The 19,210-nt window shown below is 46.2% G+C and overlaps 1 protein-coding gene and 1 pseudogene across 1 annotated transcript; one reads left to right on the top strand and one right to left on the bottom strand.

Annotated features, from left to right (window-relative positions):
• The first annotated feature begins 13,133 nt into the window (after positions 1 to 13,133).
• Positions 13,134 to 15,636, top strand: LOC136458830 (uncharacterized). Its single transcript, XM_066458746.1, has 5 exons — positions 13,134 to 13,549; positions 13,941 to 14,102; positions 14,700 to 14,743; positions 14,836 to 14,867; positions 15,252 to 15,636. The coding sequence occupies exons 1-5, from the start codon at positions 13,195 to 13,197 to the stop codon at positions 15,409 to 15,411; spliced, it is 753 nt and encodes a 250-aa protein (XP_066314843.1). The 5' UTR covers positions 13,134 to 13,194; the 3' UTR covers positions 15,412 to 15,636.
• A 54-nt stretch (positions 15,637 to 15,690) lies between these two features.
• LOC136458829 (uncharacterized) lies at positions 15,691 to 18,687 on the bottom strand (annotated as a pseudogene).
• Positions 18,688 to 19,210: the final 523 nt, after the last annotated feature.

Here is a 19,210-nt window from a genome sequence, read left to right as displayed (position 1 = left end):
CTGAAGTTGGAGCCCATCTCGGGTTTTAGGACCAGTCTACCTTAAACTGGTCACCCAGGACGCATTCGAACTCCGTTATCGACGATCTACATATGGTTGGAAAGCTAATTTAATAAGGAATCCAGTGCAAGTAGTATCACGTCAAAAGCCTTTCAGAATCAATGGGAATTGTCGAAACAAGTTAGTATCCAGAATCTGCTAGGGTGCTGCGACACCGTCTTTTGGTCCGTCGAACCGTGTATCGTGTTTGGGCCCATTAGGGGGCATGTCCAGGGGGTGATGCCCAAGACTCTATAAATAGCAGCTATCGCTCTCCTTAGGGTTTGGGTTTTGTTTAGTTCTTGATTTCCTTGTGAAACAGACATCATTTTGCTGCAACTGTACCGCCAAGGCTGCTTGCTTTGAACTAGGGCCCCAGTTTTTGATCTTGTTCGCCTGTGGCGATTAGTCCTTTCGAATAAAGACTTGAACTCCTTCTTGTTATCATAAGTCTCATATTTATTTGCAATTTCAGATTGCCTTCATCCCGTTCTTGCTTGTGTTCTCGATTCGCTTGCAGGAAAGCCTTCTCGACGAGGTCAATCGCGTTCGCGTGGTTGATAACCAACGGAGCAGTGGTGTAACGGTTGTGGGGGTCTGAATCAGTCTTGGTTCAAAGCCTAGATCGTGAACATTGAGTCTCCACCAATCGACACTATCATACCTATCGGAAGATCAGGACTAGTCTACATCAAGTGATATCAGAGACCTTGTTGCCCGTTAGGTATAACTTTGTTTTTCTCTTTAGATTGTTACTGTTTTTGCATTACCTATAGTCCACAAAAAGCCAAAAAATATACACCGCCGCATATTTCCTGTCCTATAGCCTCGTTGTGTCATACAATTTCATCTATGTGTCGCGTGGTTGAGTTTGTGCCCTAGGTCAAGCTCTGGTTGCTGGTTTTAGATCATTTTTAGTCCAGTTTGTGTTTTTCCATTTGTTTTTCATCATAATCCGTGAACACCTTCAAGTCTTGCTGTGTTTCCTTTATATCCATCAAACCCTAGTCCATGCCATCTAATTTGTTATACTTGTCTTCACTGTTTCCATCAAATCCTTGCTGCCGTGACCAATTTTGCGCGCATTGTTCTCGTTTTGTCCTCTAATTCGGAGTCAGTTCGTAAAACTGGTCTAGTTTTCGCATACGAACTCGGATTTCGATGTTCCATATATCAAAATCGATCAGAAAAAAAATTCGGATCCGTCCATCCCTTGCACTATTGGGGTCAGAAATTTTTATTTTCATCAAAAACTGGTCACAAGATCCTCTTTTTGTGGTCATAAGCTTTTTGTCAATTTTGAGCACGTCTTCTGAAATTTCCACATGCCACGTCTTTCACTTGTTTAAGCTCATATTTTCTATGGTTACTTCTTTTGTGCTCCTAAGTGAAGAAAAAAATAAAAAAAATAAAAAGAAAAAGTCAAAGAATCCCAAAAACCAACGACAGCCCAAAAATAGAGAAAAAAGAGAGGGACAAAAGTGGAACAATATCTAGAGGAGCACATAGAGAGCGTCATTTGAGCTATGTTTGCGTGTGCTAATTTCTGCCTTGTTCCTAATCATATTCCTGTTGTTCACATCAGTTAATACATCTGGTACTTAGAACGTGAGTAGGCCAGCAACTAAGACAAGTACTTGGGATACTTATTTAGCTTTGCTATTCAATTGCGAATTTTGCTATTTCTTGCTACTATATTGTGCATGTCCAAGCTCTACTTTCTTCTAACCAAGTACAGGTTCGCCTTGCAACTGTTACACTCAAGCTACAACGATATCAAAGTCACCGACCGATCGCACCACCTGTTGCTTTGGTAAGAACACTTGTAAGACCATGGTAAGACACTTGAGAGTTAAGTGCCTTGTTTTTCCTTGTCCACAACCTAAGTAGTTGGTAGGGATAATACTATTTGTGTTGTCTTCTTCTTTCTACTAACCATGTCAGGAAAAGCGGAAGGCAGCGGCAAAGGAAACGGGGACACCTACAGATTTCAATGACTGTGTTTCTAAAATATGAGCTTTGTGCCGTTATTGACGACAAGTTCAATGAGATCCTTCAACAAATCACCAACTTGGCCAAGAGGATTAAAGATGTTGAACAACGACATCCTAAACCATGTCATGAAGATGATGATGATGATGATGATCTCTCTAAGGAGGAGGATGGCGACGCGGAGGCTGAAGCCGAAGCTCAACGACGTGCGAAGGATGCACGTAACCGTAATTGGTTGAACTTTAACCGACGCGGTATGGGAGGTAATAACCAAGGTAATAATGATCCTTTCTCTAAAACTAAGTTTAAGATACCTCCTTTTTCTGGTTCTGCTGATCCTGAAGCATATTTAGATTGGGAGATGGTTGTAGATCAAAAATTTAGCTCCCATCAAGTCCCTGAAGAATATAGAGTTAGACTTGCTACTAGTGAGTTTACTAGTTTTGCTCTTTTCTGGTGGAATGATATTTGCAATAATGTTAATGCTAATGCTAATGCTCAAATACCTCAAACCTAGGCTGTACTTAAACGATGAATGAAATCAAGATTTGTTCCTCCATACTATCAGCGTGATCTGCGATTAAAATTGCAACGTTTAAATCAAGGTAGTAAGATTGTTGAGGAATATTATCAGGAGCTTTTAATTGGTCTAGCACGTAGTAACATACAAGAGGATGAAATGGATAAGTGTTCTAGATTTTTGGAGGTTTGCGTCGTGAAATACAGGATGTTCTTGACTATAAAGAATCGACTAGATTTTCCCAGTTATATCATTATGCTCTTAAAGCTGAAAGGGAAGTACAGGGACGATAACCTAGGCATTCCACGACTCTGTCCACTCTTTCACGTCCAACTGAGGTAAGTAAATTTTCTGATGTGCAGACACCACCAGCGTCTGTAAAGAAGAGTTCTTCTATCACACCTTTTTCTAGTGGATCTGCTACACCTTCCTTTAGCAGCTCTTCTAAAATTGTTTGCCACTGCTGCAAGGGCATGGGACATATTGCTAAAGAATGCCCTAGCAAACGCGCATATATTGCTACTGATGATGGTGGGTATGCTAGTGCCAGTGATGAAGAGAATGAATTTGCACTTGCAACTGATCTTTATGCAGATAAATTTGTGGATAGTGCTGAAGATCCTGATGAGGTAATTGATAGTATGACATGCACTGCAAACTACAAATCCATCATTGTTCAGCGTGTTTTGAGTACACAAGTTGAGCCAGTAGACAAACTACAACGCCATAATTTATTTTAAATGTTCCTCATTGTCAATAATTTCCGTGTTCATGCTATAATTGATGGAGGGAGCAGCAATAACTTGGTAAGTTCTGAGCTTGTCAAGACCCTTGGTTTATCTACATGTGCTCTTCCACATTCATACCATGTTCAGTGGTTCAACAATAGTGGTAAGGCAAAGGTAACACAATCTGCTCGTGTGTATTTTTTTATCGGATCATACCATGATTATGCTGATTCTGATGTCATGCCTATGCAAGCTTGTTCACTTTGTTAGGCCGCCCTTGGCAATATGATAATAATGTTCTACATCATGGTAGGCAAAATAGATATACTTTTATATTTAAGGGAAAGGTCATTGCTTTACTTCCTTTAACTCCTGCTGAAATTATGTAATATGAAAAGGAACTTGCTGAAAAGAAAAAGAAAGGCCATGATAAAGACTTTAGCAAACCAACAAATGAACCATCAAGTAATATGAAAGAAGTTTTATTTGCTCTTAAATCTGTTCTTGCTGATCATGATGAACCTTGTTATGCTTTAACTTGTGCATCGCCTATATGTTCACTTGGTCCCGCTTCTACTGCTATGCCTCTTCTTGGTACTAACCTTTTGTAGGAGGAGGATGAATTCCTAGTAGGGAAGCCACCATGGTAGCTATCTTTGTGAAGGATTGGGCGCCAAGATGAACGTCTTCTTCCGGTGCCATCGTTGCTGTCATCCAATGGAGGAGATAATCTACTTCAATCGAGGACGACTTCAATTCAAGAAAGGGAGGATCATGAGGACATCACTTCATCACATACAAGCCAAGGAGAGGAGGAGGACCAGCATGGGCGTTCAATTCATCTTTCTCATGGTGGAGTCCCAGTCCAACTGAAGTTGGAGCCCATCTTGGGTTTCAGGACCAGTCTGCCTTAAACTGGTCACCCAGGACGCATCCGGACTCTATTTTCAACGATCTACATATGGTTGGAAAGCTAATTTAATAAGGAAGCCAATGCAAGTAGCTTCATGTCAAAAGCCTTTCGGAATCAATGGAAATTATTGAAACAAGTCAGCATCCAGAATCTGCCAGGGTGCTGCGACACCGTCTTTTGGTCCATTGGACCGTGTATCGTGTTTGGGCCCATTAGGGTGCGCATCCAAGGGGGTGATGCTCAAGACTCTATAAATAGCAGCGATCACTCTCCTTAGGCTTTGGGTTTTGTTTAGTTCTTAATTTCCTCGTGAAACAGACATCGTTTTGCTGCAACTGTGCCGCCAAGGCTGCTTGCTGTGAACTAGGGCCCCAGTTCTTAATCTTGTTCGCCTGTGGCGATTAGTCCTTTCGAATAAAGACTTCAACTTCTTCTCATTATCATAAGCCTCATATTTATTTGCAATTTCAGATTGCGTTCATCCCGTTCTTGCTTGTGTTCTCGATTCGCTTGTAGGAATGCCTTCTCGGCAAGGTCAATCATGTTCGTGTGGCTGATAACCAATGGAGCAATGGTGTAACGATTGCGGGGGTCCAAATTAGTCTTGGTTCGAAGCCTAGATCGTGAACGTCGAGTCTCCACCAATCGACGAAAGATCGGGCCTAGTCTACATCACCATTGGGTCCTAGCCTCCTGCACCAGCACATCAAACTGTGCCTTGACCCTCCGATGATAGTTTGCAAGCATTATAAGGTTCCATCAAGAAAGGAAACTACTTTAGCAGCAACTTTGACTAGGAAGTACTCACCGTTCAGCTCCTTGGCCAGTTTGTCTGCTCGCCCTATCTCCTTTGTCTTCTCCTCGCTGAGTTGTTCGATGGCTTGGCGCAGCTGGCCGAGTTCTACATCTTGCTCTGTGAGCACACACAGTCATCACCAAAGATATAACTATTCAGCAATACAAAGCACATTCGTCGATCTACCATACCTGCTTTCTGCTCGAATATGCTTCTGAGTTGCTTGGACTTCTGCTCTAGTTGCATGGAAGCACTTGCCAGCTACTCGGACTTGCCATGTAGCTGTTCAGACACAGCCACCAGCTGCTCGGATAGGACGCCTTTCTAGTACTCTAGGTCTCGCGTGTTGGACTCAGCAAGGTCTCGCTCGCACTGGGCCCTCTGGATGTTTTTCTCCATAAGGTTCATCGCCTCCATAAGTTTTTCATTCTCCTCGGTGAGAGGCTCCATCTTTTGATCAGCTGGTGGCGCTGCTCGGCAGTCCGAGTTATCCCCCACAAGCGCACAATGGTTATGATGAACTACGATCCACAACAACAAAGATGAGGATCCCAGTTGCAGTACTGGCCTCGATTTGCTTCATCACTCCCACAAGGGAGGACTTCAGTTTCCTCATCTCCCTGGTGGTGTCCTCCTCCTCGACAACCACTACCTCGTCGCCGTGTTTGCGGAGGATTTGGATGGCCTGGGGTCGAGACTCCTCATGTTCAATCTCTTCCACCTCATCCTCCTCCGCCGCGGCTGGAGGCACCACTGGGGGGTTCTATGGCCGGGTAGCGGGTCCGACCACGCTCTGTGATGCCTTGAGGGGTGCCATCTGCTCCTTGGGCGTGACTGGCCTCGCCGCCCTAGACTTCGATGCAGCATCGACATCTCCCGCATTCGCCACTGAAGACCCGATGGCTTCCGTCGTTACCCGGGGCACCATCGCTGACTCGTCCGCCGTCGACGCCAACTGTTCGCCGCCACCAAGTTCACAGGTAGCGGTAGCTGACTCCTCCGTAGACCATCGAGCACTCGGGGACTCTAGAATGGGGTCTACTGCAACCTCTTCTGTTCCGGGAACAGCCTTCGGTTGCTCGACAGTCTAGACATGTGGGGTCAGATCCCCCGCACACCTTGCACTACGTCAGTTTAGCTCATTAGCCGCCAAAAAAGCTAAGGAACGATGGTAAAGTAACTCCAAGACAAGGATACTTATGGTTTGGTCTGCCGGTACAATTTCTTGAACCAGCGGTGCCTACCAGAGCCCCCAGTCGCGGCCTTGGGGTCGACGCCTATGTCTTGGGGTGGAGGTCCTACGGTCTCTGCCATTGGCCTTTCCTCCGCCCATCGCTCCGGGGCTCCCCTCACATGCTGCTCGGGGACTTTTGTCGCCCATTGTTGGGGAACTTCCTCCCCTCTCACCGACTGTTCCTCCACACGCGCGTTGCGTGGAGGTGCCTTCGTGCTCGGTGGAGGAACCACCGGAACTTTGTCGTCATCTGACCACTCGAACACCGCCGTCCTTCACGTCCGAGTGGTCTGGTCGCCACCAAGCGAGATGCCACCTGACTTGAGGGCTTGAGGGGAACGGCACTCGTCATCTTTCTCTTCTTCTGGGTCAGCTCGTCTGTCGCTACCCTCTTCCCTCAGATTTTCTCTGACACCGGGGATGGACTCTTCGATGAGATGCTGACGGTTTCCTCCTTAGGCTGTGTCAGTGGCCGGGCGTCTACTCCCTTCGGCCAATCGCTCCTTGGTACGCCCAAGAAGTACATCGCTCTTTCTTGTGAATGGATCTTTGCATGAGTAAATCAGTCAACTGCTCGGCAGTGACAAAAGATAAAAAAAGCGTTAGGAACACACAACTGAGATATTTACCTAAGGAGGCAGATTTTTGCAGTGAAAGGGTTTTGTCTGCCCTGGCAAGTTGAATGAGGCAAGTGGAGCGAACAGCTCTGCGGCCCGCTCCTGCACAACATCCCTCGATAGCATCTCCGACCTCTCCCGGGTACCATTGGTCTCCCCCTTGAACTCAAAGGTGGGGTGGGCCCTCTCCTTGCAGGGCTAGATACGGCGCACTATAAAGCTTGCCGCCACTAATCCACCGTTGGTCTTCACGCCCTTTATTAAACCAAGGAGCTCTCTCACTTGCTCCATATCAGTGTTGCTTGGCATCTCCGACTAGCTCTTCTAGCTCTCCAGTATGTGGTTGGCATTGCAACGGACTGCAGGGTGGCTCTGCTTCATGTAAAACCACCTAATGTTCGACCCCTTCAGCGATGTGCTTAGCAGAACAGTAAGGTATTCTCCCGCCATTCCATCGCATAGCTAAAGATACACTCCGCCGACCACCTTGGAACCACCGCCACCTCTCTTCTTTAGCCAGAATAGGTGACGGAAGAGATTGAAGTGCGGAAGGATTCTGAGATACGCCTCACAGAAATAGATGAAGATAGATATGTGCAATATGGTATTTGGGTGGAGGTTGCATAGACTAACCGCCCAGAGCTCCAACATATCCCTCAGGAATGGATGAATAGGAAATCCCAACCCACGCTAGAAATAGTCCTCAAATACTACTACTTCATCAGTATGAGGCATAGGGAAGGGCTCACCAAGGGTCGGCCGCCATCCGACGGTGATGTGGTCAGGCAGAACGCCCACCTCCACCAATCTGTTGAGCTCTGCCTCTCCCGTTCATGACTGCAACTACTCTTTGTCACGCTGGATTTTGGCACTCGCCTTCTGGAGGCTCGTCTTCTTCGGTTTCGCACCTCCCCTCTTCGGCGCCATCTCTCAGATCTAGCTAGGTTTGGTGGTGGAAGCAGGAGTAGATGTGAATCTAGAAATGCGATGACAGAGGAGGAAGATGAAATGACAAAGGGGCAAAGGTATGAGTGCGGGGTGCGGTGGTGTAGTTATAAAGCACTTCCCCCACCTTTTCGCATTCGAGGGTTTTTGGGAAACCGTTCTCGCGATCTGCGTTTCTCCAAATTCCTCGCAACTAAAGATGGCAACGGGCGTGATGCCCGCGGATACTGCCTTCTTACGCTTGTGCCCGCCAGCTAAATCTCTCGCCCACACCCGCGCCCTCCACCCACCATGGGCAACAGACCACACCCGCGCCCTCCATCTACAGGCATTTCATGCCCGCGGGCATACCCGTGTGACCGCTAGGTTGAGCATATACATAAACCATAGTGCAGTACAAGAGATATAAAGATACAGATTCATAGCAAATCATGTATATATACATATATTTGCTTGTAGGTCCCACATGTTAGACCTGTGGAGCGGGTCTGGCGGATACGTGGGTGAGGATAGCAAATTTCTTTGCCCACGAAGAACTATCCTCTGGGTTCAGGAAGGTGCCCGCGCCCATGCCCGCGGGCAAGAAGTGGTGCCCGTATCCTTGCCCATCGGGTTCCATGCCCGTGGGCATGCGGGCATTCTGTGTCTGTTGCCATCTTTACCCACAACTAAAGGTGGGCCGTTACCTGGGCCTTCGTGCAGCCTCAACCCATATAGTTGATTTATTTCCGCAATTTGATATGGCTCGCCGAATATTCACCAACAACTCCGCTAACCATTATGGCTTAGTAATTACTACTGCACAACCATTACTCTGGTGTTTTCTCCATGATTCTATTTTCTCCAAGTTGACTGCTGTTTCTGACCCTGACACCACGTGACCATGTCACCTACTGTCAGACTCGGGGACTAAGTGGGCACACTTCACCTTGCGGTGAATGTGCTTTTTGGGGCTACGCCCAGGGACTAGCTGCCTGCTCGGCTGGTGTTCTACTTTTCTTCTACTTTGGACCCTGGCACCACATGACTACATCATCTACTGTTAGGCTTAGGGACTAAGTGGGCACACTTCACCTTGCGGTGTGTGTGTTTGCTTTAATCTGGAAGACTCTGCGCCTCTTGAAGCTGTAGAAGACTATCTCCCTTTCTCGTGGTTAGACTCTAAGTGGGCACACTTGGTCCACTATGAAGAAATTTTTCGATTCTAAACTTGAGCTCCTTACACCCTTGTGGCAAGCCGTACTTGGGTTATGTTGTTCAGTGACGGTCCACACTGCTCGACGATGGCTCACGCTGCTCGACGACGGTTCACACTGCTCGACAACGGTTCATGCTGCTCGGCGATGGTTCACACTGCTCGGCGATGGCTCAAGATGCTCGACGATGGTTCGCGCTACTCGGCGATGGTTCACGCTGCTCAGCAACTGCTCGGCAACTCATCATGGTGGTCGGACCATGTGTTTGACTACTCGGCTTTGTTCGCACCTGCTCGTACAAGCTCAAGACGGCGTTGCACAATGGGTACAAGGCGCTCAAGGACTAGCTATGGGGGGTACGACCCTAGATACCCATGGCAGACCACATGGGCTGCGCCCCCAGGGACAGCCCAGCCCACAAGACTAAGCCTTGCAGGGCACGACTCTGCTCGGCGGTTCCCGCAAGACACCGGGAAGATATCCTAAAGATACTACGAGATTTGTTAGGATACGTATGATCCCAAGATTCCTGTAATCTGTTATTACTTTCTGGTTATCTCTCAGATCTAACCGACTTGTAACCCTGCCCCCCGGACTATATAAGGTGGGCAGGGTCCCCTACAAACGCATACAATATCATACGATAGCTAATACAAACAACAGACCACAGGAGTAGAGTATTACGTCATACTGATGGCCTCAACCTATCTAACTCGTGTGTCTCTGTTGCCTTCTTGTTCTTGATCACACGCTTCTCTGCCAATCAATCTACCTTCGTGGGATACCCCTCGAAGGACTGCCGATGATATTCTGTCGACACACAGTAAGATTGGACGCTAGCAAACATTTTTCTTCATGAGACCTTCTATCGAAAACTGAAGTGTTTCTGGTAGGAACGCGGCCGGGGAGAGGAGAGAGAAAGTGAGCCAACGGGATGGGAAGGGAGATCTCTACAGGATAGGGAAACAGGTGTTTTGTTTCGTCTGCTCGATTGGCCTTTTGTCAGGTGAGGAGTGAGGACGCGGGGAGGCGCTGGTGCTTGCCGTAGAGCGGGCCGAGGGTTAGCGTACCTTCACTGACAGGTGGTGAGTTGGTACCATGGGTAAAGATGGCAACAGGTATGTTACCCGTGGATACAAGCCTCATAGACCCGCAGCCGCGAGAGAAATTATGCGCCCGCACCCGCTATCCGTGGGCATGTCTTGCCTGCGGGCATGCCCGCATGCCTGCCAGCATGGTGGGACAGCGACCTGCACGGCGGGGACGACGGCCTAGGTTAGAGCCTCGGAGGCTCCGAGCGGGGAGGATGGCGGCCGGCAGCCAGCGTTGGAGATTTGGAGGATGGCGACCGACGTCGGAGTGCGCTGGATCTAGAGAGAAGTCACACGTGGAGACTGGAGAGGAGGCATGCAAGGCCGTCGAAGTGCGCTGGATCTCAGAGGAGTCACGCGAGTGGGGGTAGGCGCCGCGACCATGAGTGGGAGCCTTGGAGCGGGAAGGCTGGCGTTCGCTAGCTGTCGGAGTAGGGAGGCCGGAGGCCGGCGTCGGGGTGGCGTGAGTGGGGGAGGCGCGATGCCCCGTGTGAAGGAGCCATGCCGACGCCACGAGTGGAGGAGCCGCGCGCGACTGCGAGTAGGGGAATAGGGAGGCGGGGTCGCGGGTGATGGGCTTGGGCGTTAGGGCGGCTGGCTAGGGACGGGGGAGGCGGCGGCTTGGATGGGCGGCAACGGTCATGTAAGGGCACCCCCCTCGTGGTCATGGCCTTGCTCGCGTGACGACATGATGGCTCGAGGCGGCGAGGGAGGCTGCTGGCCGAGCGCAGCGCGAGGTGAGAATCCAAGTCTCCAAGAGACCGAGACGAAGGGGCGGCGGCGGGGATTGGGGTGGCTGAGTGGGGTGGGGTGTGGATTGAATCAGGAATAAACCCTAGGAATTGTGTATATATACATATATTTGTTTGTAGGTCCCACATGTCAGACCTGTGGAGCGGGTCCGGCAGATACGTGGGCGAGGATAGCAAATTTCTTTGCCCGCGAAGAACTATCCTCTTGGTTCAGGATGGTGCCCGCGCCCGTGCCCGCAGGCAAGAAGTGGTGCCAGTATCCTTGCCCATCGGGTTCCATGCCCACGGGCATGCGGGCATTCTGTGCCCATTGCCATCTTTAAATGTGGGGTCCGTAGACCAGTGGGAGGTTTGGGTGGTCGGTGTGGCAGTTGGTGGTGGAATGGTGGGATGGGTTTTGCTTATTCTGAGAATGTGTGATGGGTTGGAAAAAGGAAAACGAATCGGTTCGAATTTGAGGCTTCCTTAGTTAGAAAAAAAGATAAAGAATAAAATAAAATAGAACTGGGCCTTGTTCTGTGCTCCAGGCACCCTGTAGCGTACCATGAGAGCGACCAATAGCATGCTTGCTTTTGGCTGGTTGGTTTTTGAAACAACAACAAAAGTGCTGATAGCTTAGGTGCAACGTCATTGCAGCACTCATTAGGAAGTGTGCTTGTGGAGCACGAGCACACTGAGGAATCTGGAGGAATTTGTGAGAGTAAAACACTGTTCTGGATGAAAAAAAAAAGAAGCGAATCAAGCCGGGTTTAAGGGCACGCGAACGGGACCACTGGTCCCGTTCGCGTGCCCTTAAACCCGGCTTGATTCGCTTCTTTTTTTTCATCCAGAACAATATTTTCCTCTTACATATTCCTCCAGATTTCTCCAAAATCCCTCCAAGCGAACAGGGGGACACTGACAGCAGACATTTGTAGTGAATTTTATACTATATATGTGTCGAATGTCTATTATTAGTCATTCATCAATTATTCTGCAAAGGGTTGGTTGCCCGAGATTTTACCATCTATATAAACTTTCTTCTTGGCCAAGAAGGGGCTTATGAGAAGCGCAGAACATCAAACCGTGTGAAATTCTTGAGAAAAGTATAGCACGGTGCAATTTACGGTGTGCGCGTAGCAGCGTTGAAAAGCCGGAGCCTTCACGGGTTCATGCATTCTGCCAGCAGGGGCGCGCAAGTACGCAGCCAACGCATGGTCGGTCCCGTCGCGGAGCTCCACGTGGCACCAACGAAGTTGTATGTGGCTTGATGGTTGATACGATCGGCATGTTCGGTTGCATATCATTCATTCCCGACTAGGAATGATTCCCGGCATGGATCGAGTAAATCCATGCGTGTCACTTGATCCATGGCTGGTTTTATTTCCGCAACGTTTTATTCCCTTTCCACCAAAAGTCTTGTTCGGTAGGGTATGGAATCAATCCATTAGCTAAGCTAATTGCAATAAAGGGGCCGTTCGCTGGTATGGAAAGACCAGCCAGCCGGCTGCTCCCCTTCATAATTTACTGTTCATCAAACCAGCCAAACAGTGTTTCTCTCTCACAGAACCAGCCAGTTTCAGCTAAGTTTCAGACCAGCGAACGGGGCCAAAATAGACTCAACAAAAGACAGGGATTGGTTCCCCACCTCACGACTCATGGATTGATTCCCGGCCTAAATTGGGTAGGAAAGGCCGGGATGGACCGGGTTCCCGGCTAGAACGGTTCCAAGCCATTCCATGTCGTTCCCGGTCGAAACGAAAATTGGCCTTAGCCGGTGAGGTTCCGTTTTCCTAAGCCAAGTCTATGAGAAGTCTTAAAGTAAAGCTCATTGAACGCTCGCCTGCATGATCTTGCATTCTTGCGATATCATGCAGCTTCCTCTTTTGACAGTTAATGGCAGGTAGGATTTGGGAACCTAATGGTGTGATGATTTTTTTTTCGAGAGAAGCTCATGATCAAGGTGGACTAGACTTGTTGATTCGGTTCGTGAATGGGGGTGGCCCAAAGCAAACACGGGCCCAAATGGTCGCCGTGTATGGGCTGTTGCGGGTAAGGGCCAAGGATGAAAACGGCTCGGATATGGACGGATATCATTAATATTATATTTGTTTTCGGATTCGGATTCGAATACGGATAGCGTTAACCATGACGGATAAGGTACGATTGGATATTAACGTCATAAATATACGATTTGGGTATTCGAATACGAATATAGTATCGAATTTTGAATATCAAGCTTGGATCCGAACAGATCTGAAATTCCTACCGTTTTCACCGCAAGGGGCGCCACTTTTTAAACGGACGCGGGATCCATCGTCGATTCCAAGTTCCAACCCGCCGCAGCCCGTCCGACCGACGCCTCCCACGATCGCCAAAGCCACTAACAAACATGGCGTTGCGACCAGCGACCATCCGCCTCTCCCCTGCTGCCGCCGGCGTGATTTCCCGACCCATCACGCGTAGGAGCGCCGCCAGTGCCCTCCGCTTCGTCCCGGATGGCTCTTGCAGGCGAGCAAGGAAGCTGCGATTGTGCTGTGCTCCGGAGGACGACGAGTGGTGGGCAACGCCGGTGCGGCCGGAGGATCTGGTGGAGCCGACGGGGCAGGGCGCGGAGGAGGTGATCGCTATACGGGACGCTCTGGTTGGGGACCCTCTCCGGCCCGTCTGGCTCGCCTTCCAGGAGATCGTGGCCAACGGCGGAAACATCTTCCGCTGCCGCTGCTTCCACGCCGGCGTAATGTCAGGTTACCGGCTCAACCTTTCGTCCCCTATATCTTCTTATCGATCAATTTCCTTTAAATTGTAGTTGAAGAATTTCCTCGGCTGTGTCTGAACACTTCTGTGGTTTCTAGGATATATCTTGTTCAGATATATATCTCATCTTTCTTTCTGGTTAGAAGCAAAACTCATCTTGCCTGGACAAAGTCTTGTGACATTAGGTTTTCGGAAAAAAACAAAAGTCTTGTGATATTACGATAGTACACCTAACTACCTGCAGCTCTTACTTCTGTATGGACTGTCACCAAACATGCATGTTACTCACCACCGGGGCAATATCTTCCTTTCTTTCCTCAAAGTAACTGCTGATGCATTATGACACGTAATTTGCTGAAGAGATTGTGTGTTTCTGAGCAGGTACCTTGCTTCTTGTGGCCGGTATTTGTCGGCTCTACAAAGTGGCTCCAAACCTTTTCATGGACATCGTTCTTGCATATATGTTCTACAAATTGAGCGTTTTAGCAGCAGAGCTGAAAAGAAACGGGAAAGCTAACAACATATGTGCTCGGATTCAGTGTGGTGAGTTCAAGAAGTCATTACCATATATTTGCTGACAAAGAAAGTTTCAGCACAAAGAACTGTTCTCCAATATCAATCGCTACCTGTGATGGCAAATCCAAAAGACATGCCCTTAGTCTTGTTGGTACATGGGACCATACAATAAAACATAGAAAACTGTGTATATTAATCCAATAAAATTAATGAGTAGGAACCAAAATTGAAAAATAACCTTCGATACAGATTAATTAGTTTTGTAGTATCATGGAACTGCTAAAAAAATGCTAAAGCATGTTTTATCTAGTTTTCTTTCTGAAGGAAATGGCTAGCTATCTAGTATCATCGAACTGTTCAGAATTCACTTTCCAGTTCTGATTTCAGCATTTTATTTCCCGATTCTCCTCCCAATTACTACAGTTCACTGTTCTTATTGTACGCATGAGTTCAACAACTGTTAAAAAAGTGGCTGCTCCATAGTCCATACAGAATACACACTTCAATTTTGGTTGTGGAATTCCATGTCTGCGAATTCTTTTAGCTTTAATTAAAAAAATATATATTTTTGGTGTGGCAAATTATGCAGCTAGCTGATCTCACATTGCTTTCTTTCCATTTCAGTTCTCATGGTTATTTTGTTCTACAAATATAACAATCCTACCAAGGTACAATTTCTTCCCTCCTCTTGATAAGGATTGCCTTTTATTTTTATAGATTGACGAACCTTATTATTTTATTTGCTTTCTTTTTCTTTTAGGACTCTTACTACCACTTCACTGAGTTTATCTGGTTAGTAGTTGGGTTATTTTTTCTTTTCTTCCTTACTCTTTTCTCTATCATACATTTGCTATAGATATATCACATTATTGCACGATACCTAGTAGAAACTAACGTTCTTCTAGTAGAATGTAACATATAATTTCAATGTCAAACTCTAATCAATGTAATAGATTGTGATAAAAAGCTAAAGAAAAGAACACTATTCTCTGTAAACTCTTTGTTGTTTGCTCTTAAGGCATTTGTGTTTGGATTTACAATCCTAAAGGCCTGTAAGTTCTTCTGTTTCATGCATCATTCATTAAATCAGCACCATGTGTATACCAGCATCGAACTTATAGATTTCTCTATGCATTTCCCCTACTATCTGTATTTGGTTTTTATCATGCTCTGCAGGGGCATTACTATCCTTGTGTATTCATGCACGGTGTTCTATGAATGCATTGGCCTCAAGCATCCAAGACATCATCTGGAAGCAATGTTCAAGACAATTCTAACAACCAAAGGTGGTTTGATAAAGGTGCTGAAGCGTTTGTACTGGGAGTTGATAAATTAGAGAGTATTCACTTTCTCAAGACAAGAAGTAATTCTTGTATGCACACTTGTACTTCATTAACGAGAACATATGTTTCAGTGAAGTATCTCCTAAAGATTTCGTGAACCTTTCTTGCACTTCTGTCAATGTACCACTATCTCAAGATATACATGCGTGTTATCTAGACTACAAAACAAACAAAAGTAAGCTTCATCTCAGGTGTTTGAATTAACGACAAGCACAAGAGCTGATGTCCTAACTCAATATTCTTGCGATCACATGCACGCCAGCTACTGAAGATCACTTCTCTCAGAAAAAAGCGCCGCAGCCAGTCAGCACTGAAGATCATTTGTCTCTGCCAAAAAAAAGGTGGTCATGAACGGAAGTAGCTGTTTCACAAATGCCTGGAGTATGCATAAACATAAAAATTCAGAAAGAAACAGGGACGGGAAAACTAGCAGCCACATGAACAAATTTTATTATCTGTATATATTGATTTATTATCTCTATAGATTGTGTCTCTTATAGAAGCTTAGACACGTGGAAGTCAATTCTGGTCATGTAGACAGGTCCTAAATGCTACCAGTAGTCAATGGTTGCTAGAACTAATACTGTACAAGAAATCACCTCGGTTTGTCTCCTTTCTTTGCTACATCCAGATAGAACATGACTAGCTCGCCAGCATCCTTAGCCTCTTTTAGTGCACCATAGACTGATTTGACCACACACAGGCATAAAGATAACAGGATGATGGAACGCTTGGTGTCAAGGCCCTTTGACTTCATTATTTTGATGATCTGGTGTCTGGTACCCAATATCGAGGCAAGAAATAGGATTGCACTAAGAGTCATTATGTTGCCTTTTGGTGTGGCTTTTTTCTGAGGAAAACACTTTGAGTTGTCTGCGCTTTGACTCTGATCTTCTCCTTTCACTATGTCACATTCATTGCAGTCCCCAGCCATTGCACGGGGTGCATTTGCAACCCTCTGATGTGATAAATTGGCACAAAAAGTGGCACCCCAAACACACACCTACCAGAATGAGCAATAACAAAGATTGGATCAAGGGTGAAGGTCAGACAGAGATGATGTTACTCAAAGAACTGTGTTTCGATTTTCACCTGTAAAGTGATGTTGCAAAAATCTCTTGATCTGCCATGATTAGCAGCGCATTCTTTCCTCGCCACACTTGGAAGAAAACCAGAATGCACACCCTTGATCTTTACTATGCTCTTGGCATTCTTCTCCACCTTCAAATAAGTCATCATCTTGTTCTTGTCCTGTAAGATAATGCGTTGGTCGGTTAGGTTTACATGTTGTGCTGTCTTATAGGAATGGATTGCAAGCAAAGATAAATGCCCATGGAGCAAGAACACATATAATAAGAACTGAGCTCCAAATGATCATGCATATTTCACAGAATGTGCTACCGATGATCCTACAAAATGGCTGGTAGGTTAACTCACAGGATCTTGCATATGTTCATGGTATTGGTATCCTTGCATAACCGACACTGCATACTCATGTTCTCCAGTCGAACCAGTCTTAGTAGACTTCAGCGTCAAAGGCTGAGCACACGAATTGACAGCAGAATTTGATATGCTGCGACATAATAGAATGAGACTATGAGTAACTATCCTAAAAATCTGCATCCGGAGAATGTTACGAAAAAACAAATTGACATCAGATTACAGCTCATGCAAATACGAGAACCACTTGACCCATAGCCTAAATCTGTGGTTCCTGTTCGGTAAGGATGAAATACAAATGGTAAGGTTCAGTAGCACTGTCATAGTACTGCATCTAAAATTTTGAACCTAAAATATACAACAAAATTAACTCTAAATAAACAAAGATTTTCTGGCAACAAAATGCAAACAAATTTCACAAAGGCAAATCATAAATTCAGAATAGAATATTTCAATGTGACAGAAAGAGAATTGGTACATCTACATGCCAACTAGCAAATTATTTAAGTGCTGGTACTTTCTGAATCTGAATTAAGGTGACAGAAGTCAGAAGGTGTTTGACTTGTGCCCATGTGACAGAAGGCGTTCAACTTAGGTCAATTTCAACTTCATACAATGATTTAATGTTGCTTTACGAAGTACAAACATTTCTTTCAGGAAAGCGAATTCATACAGTGATGTAATGATGCCTTACGAAGTACAAACATTTCCTTCAGGAAAGAGAATTTATACAATGATGTAATGATGCCTTACGAAGTACAAACATCTCTGTCAGGAGGCTTGGGAACTAAAATTGCAATGTGACACTGCACGGCACACTTGTCAATAAAAGATAGATATAGATAAGAGTACACCAAACCAATCTTGCGATGCTAATTTAATTCGTCAGGAAGAAGTAACCCAAATTAAGCAATGTCATCCTCTCGAACATATACCCAAACAGAAAGACAGTAAGGCAGTTTGCAGTACATGCTAGCACCCAACAATAAGAAGAACCAATCAGACACCGTTGAGCAATTCAAAATCCAGAAACGGAACAGATCCAAAACAGGAAATAAAGCAAATAAACAGGAAAGGTAGACGGGCGGAGACCATCTCTACCGCACGCACATATCTGACGAGAACAACACCTGATGATAACATCTCCAATCAAGTATAGGGGGTAAAAAGAGAAAGCAACAGAAACGAACAGAGTTATCCTGAGTATGACGCACGCTAGTAGTAGCAAGAAGAGGCATCAATAATCGGATGATGAGACAAAGACCGTACAGGTTTGAAAGGAAACAGGAAAGGCGAACAGAGAATGAGAGATCACACTATGGAGAATCGGTGCTCAACCGCCGCGCCTCTTAGAAGAAACCACCACCAACAGCGGACACAGAACGCAAGAACAACAAGAGAGCCAACTTGGGGGTAAAATCTCGAGAGAGTTTCAGATACCGAAGGGCCTCAATCAGACCGACAAATCGACTCCATCCCGAACGGAAGTACTCACCAGCATTCCCCAATTTCACATCACTAGCACCAAGAACCACAAGATGATGCGCTGAGGAACCACGGTGCGGTGATCGAGGAGAACCAACCCCGACCCCAGTTCAGAGGAGGGAGGGGAGAGAGGGAGAGGTAGAGCGCTTAATCACCTCGGCTGCAGCAGACCCGGGCAGCGAGCGGCGACGACGCGGCCGTTGGAGAGCGCGGCCGGCGGTGCAAGGCGAAGGGTCGCCGAGAAGCGCGCCTCCAGCACTCCGTGGTGGTGCGCGAACGGGGAGCAAGGGGAGAAGGCGAGGGAGGAAAAAATGGGGGAGCGAGAGCGGCTTCAAGCTGTCCATGGTTGCAGGCGCCGCGAACTCCGACCTGGAGGGCTGGAGGGAGGGAACAACGGCCTGAACCCAAAATGTATTTATTTATATGCGTTTTTATACTTAAAAACATATGAATTTATATGCGTTTTTGTACTTAAAAACATATGAATCGTACGAGTGATATAATTAGATAACTAATATAGGTATATATATTCAAAATAATCTTTATAATTATAGAGTTAGATAACTAATATATGTATATATACTCAAAATAATCTTTAAAATTATAGAGATAGTTCACGGCACACCATTGCTAGGCAAGCAATCATTTAGCATGTTTAAATAACGGCACTACATTGTTTCTATTTAATCGTCAACGTCTAAAATAATCTTTTATTATTTAACATTGGACAAATATGAGCTCGGCGCTTTTCGATACATCAATTTATAGATGCATTAATCTAAAACAAATTTGAACGTGGTAGCAGACTAATATTTATTCACAAATCGATTGCAGAATTAAAACAAGGGAAACTTGTAATAGTCATCA

This window comes from Miscanthus floridulus, chromosome 6 (genome assembly GCF_019320115.1).
Source record: "Miscanthus floridulus cultivar M001 chromosome 6, ASM1932011v1, whole genome shotgun sequence".
NCBI lineage: Eukaryota > Viridiplantae > Streptophyta > Magnoliopsida > Poales > Poaceae > Miscanthus > Miscanthus floridulus.
Note: the sequence above shows the minus strand (reverse complement) of the source record. Positions and strands in the feature narration are given on the sequence as shown.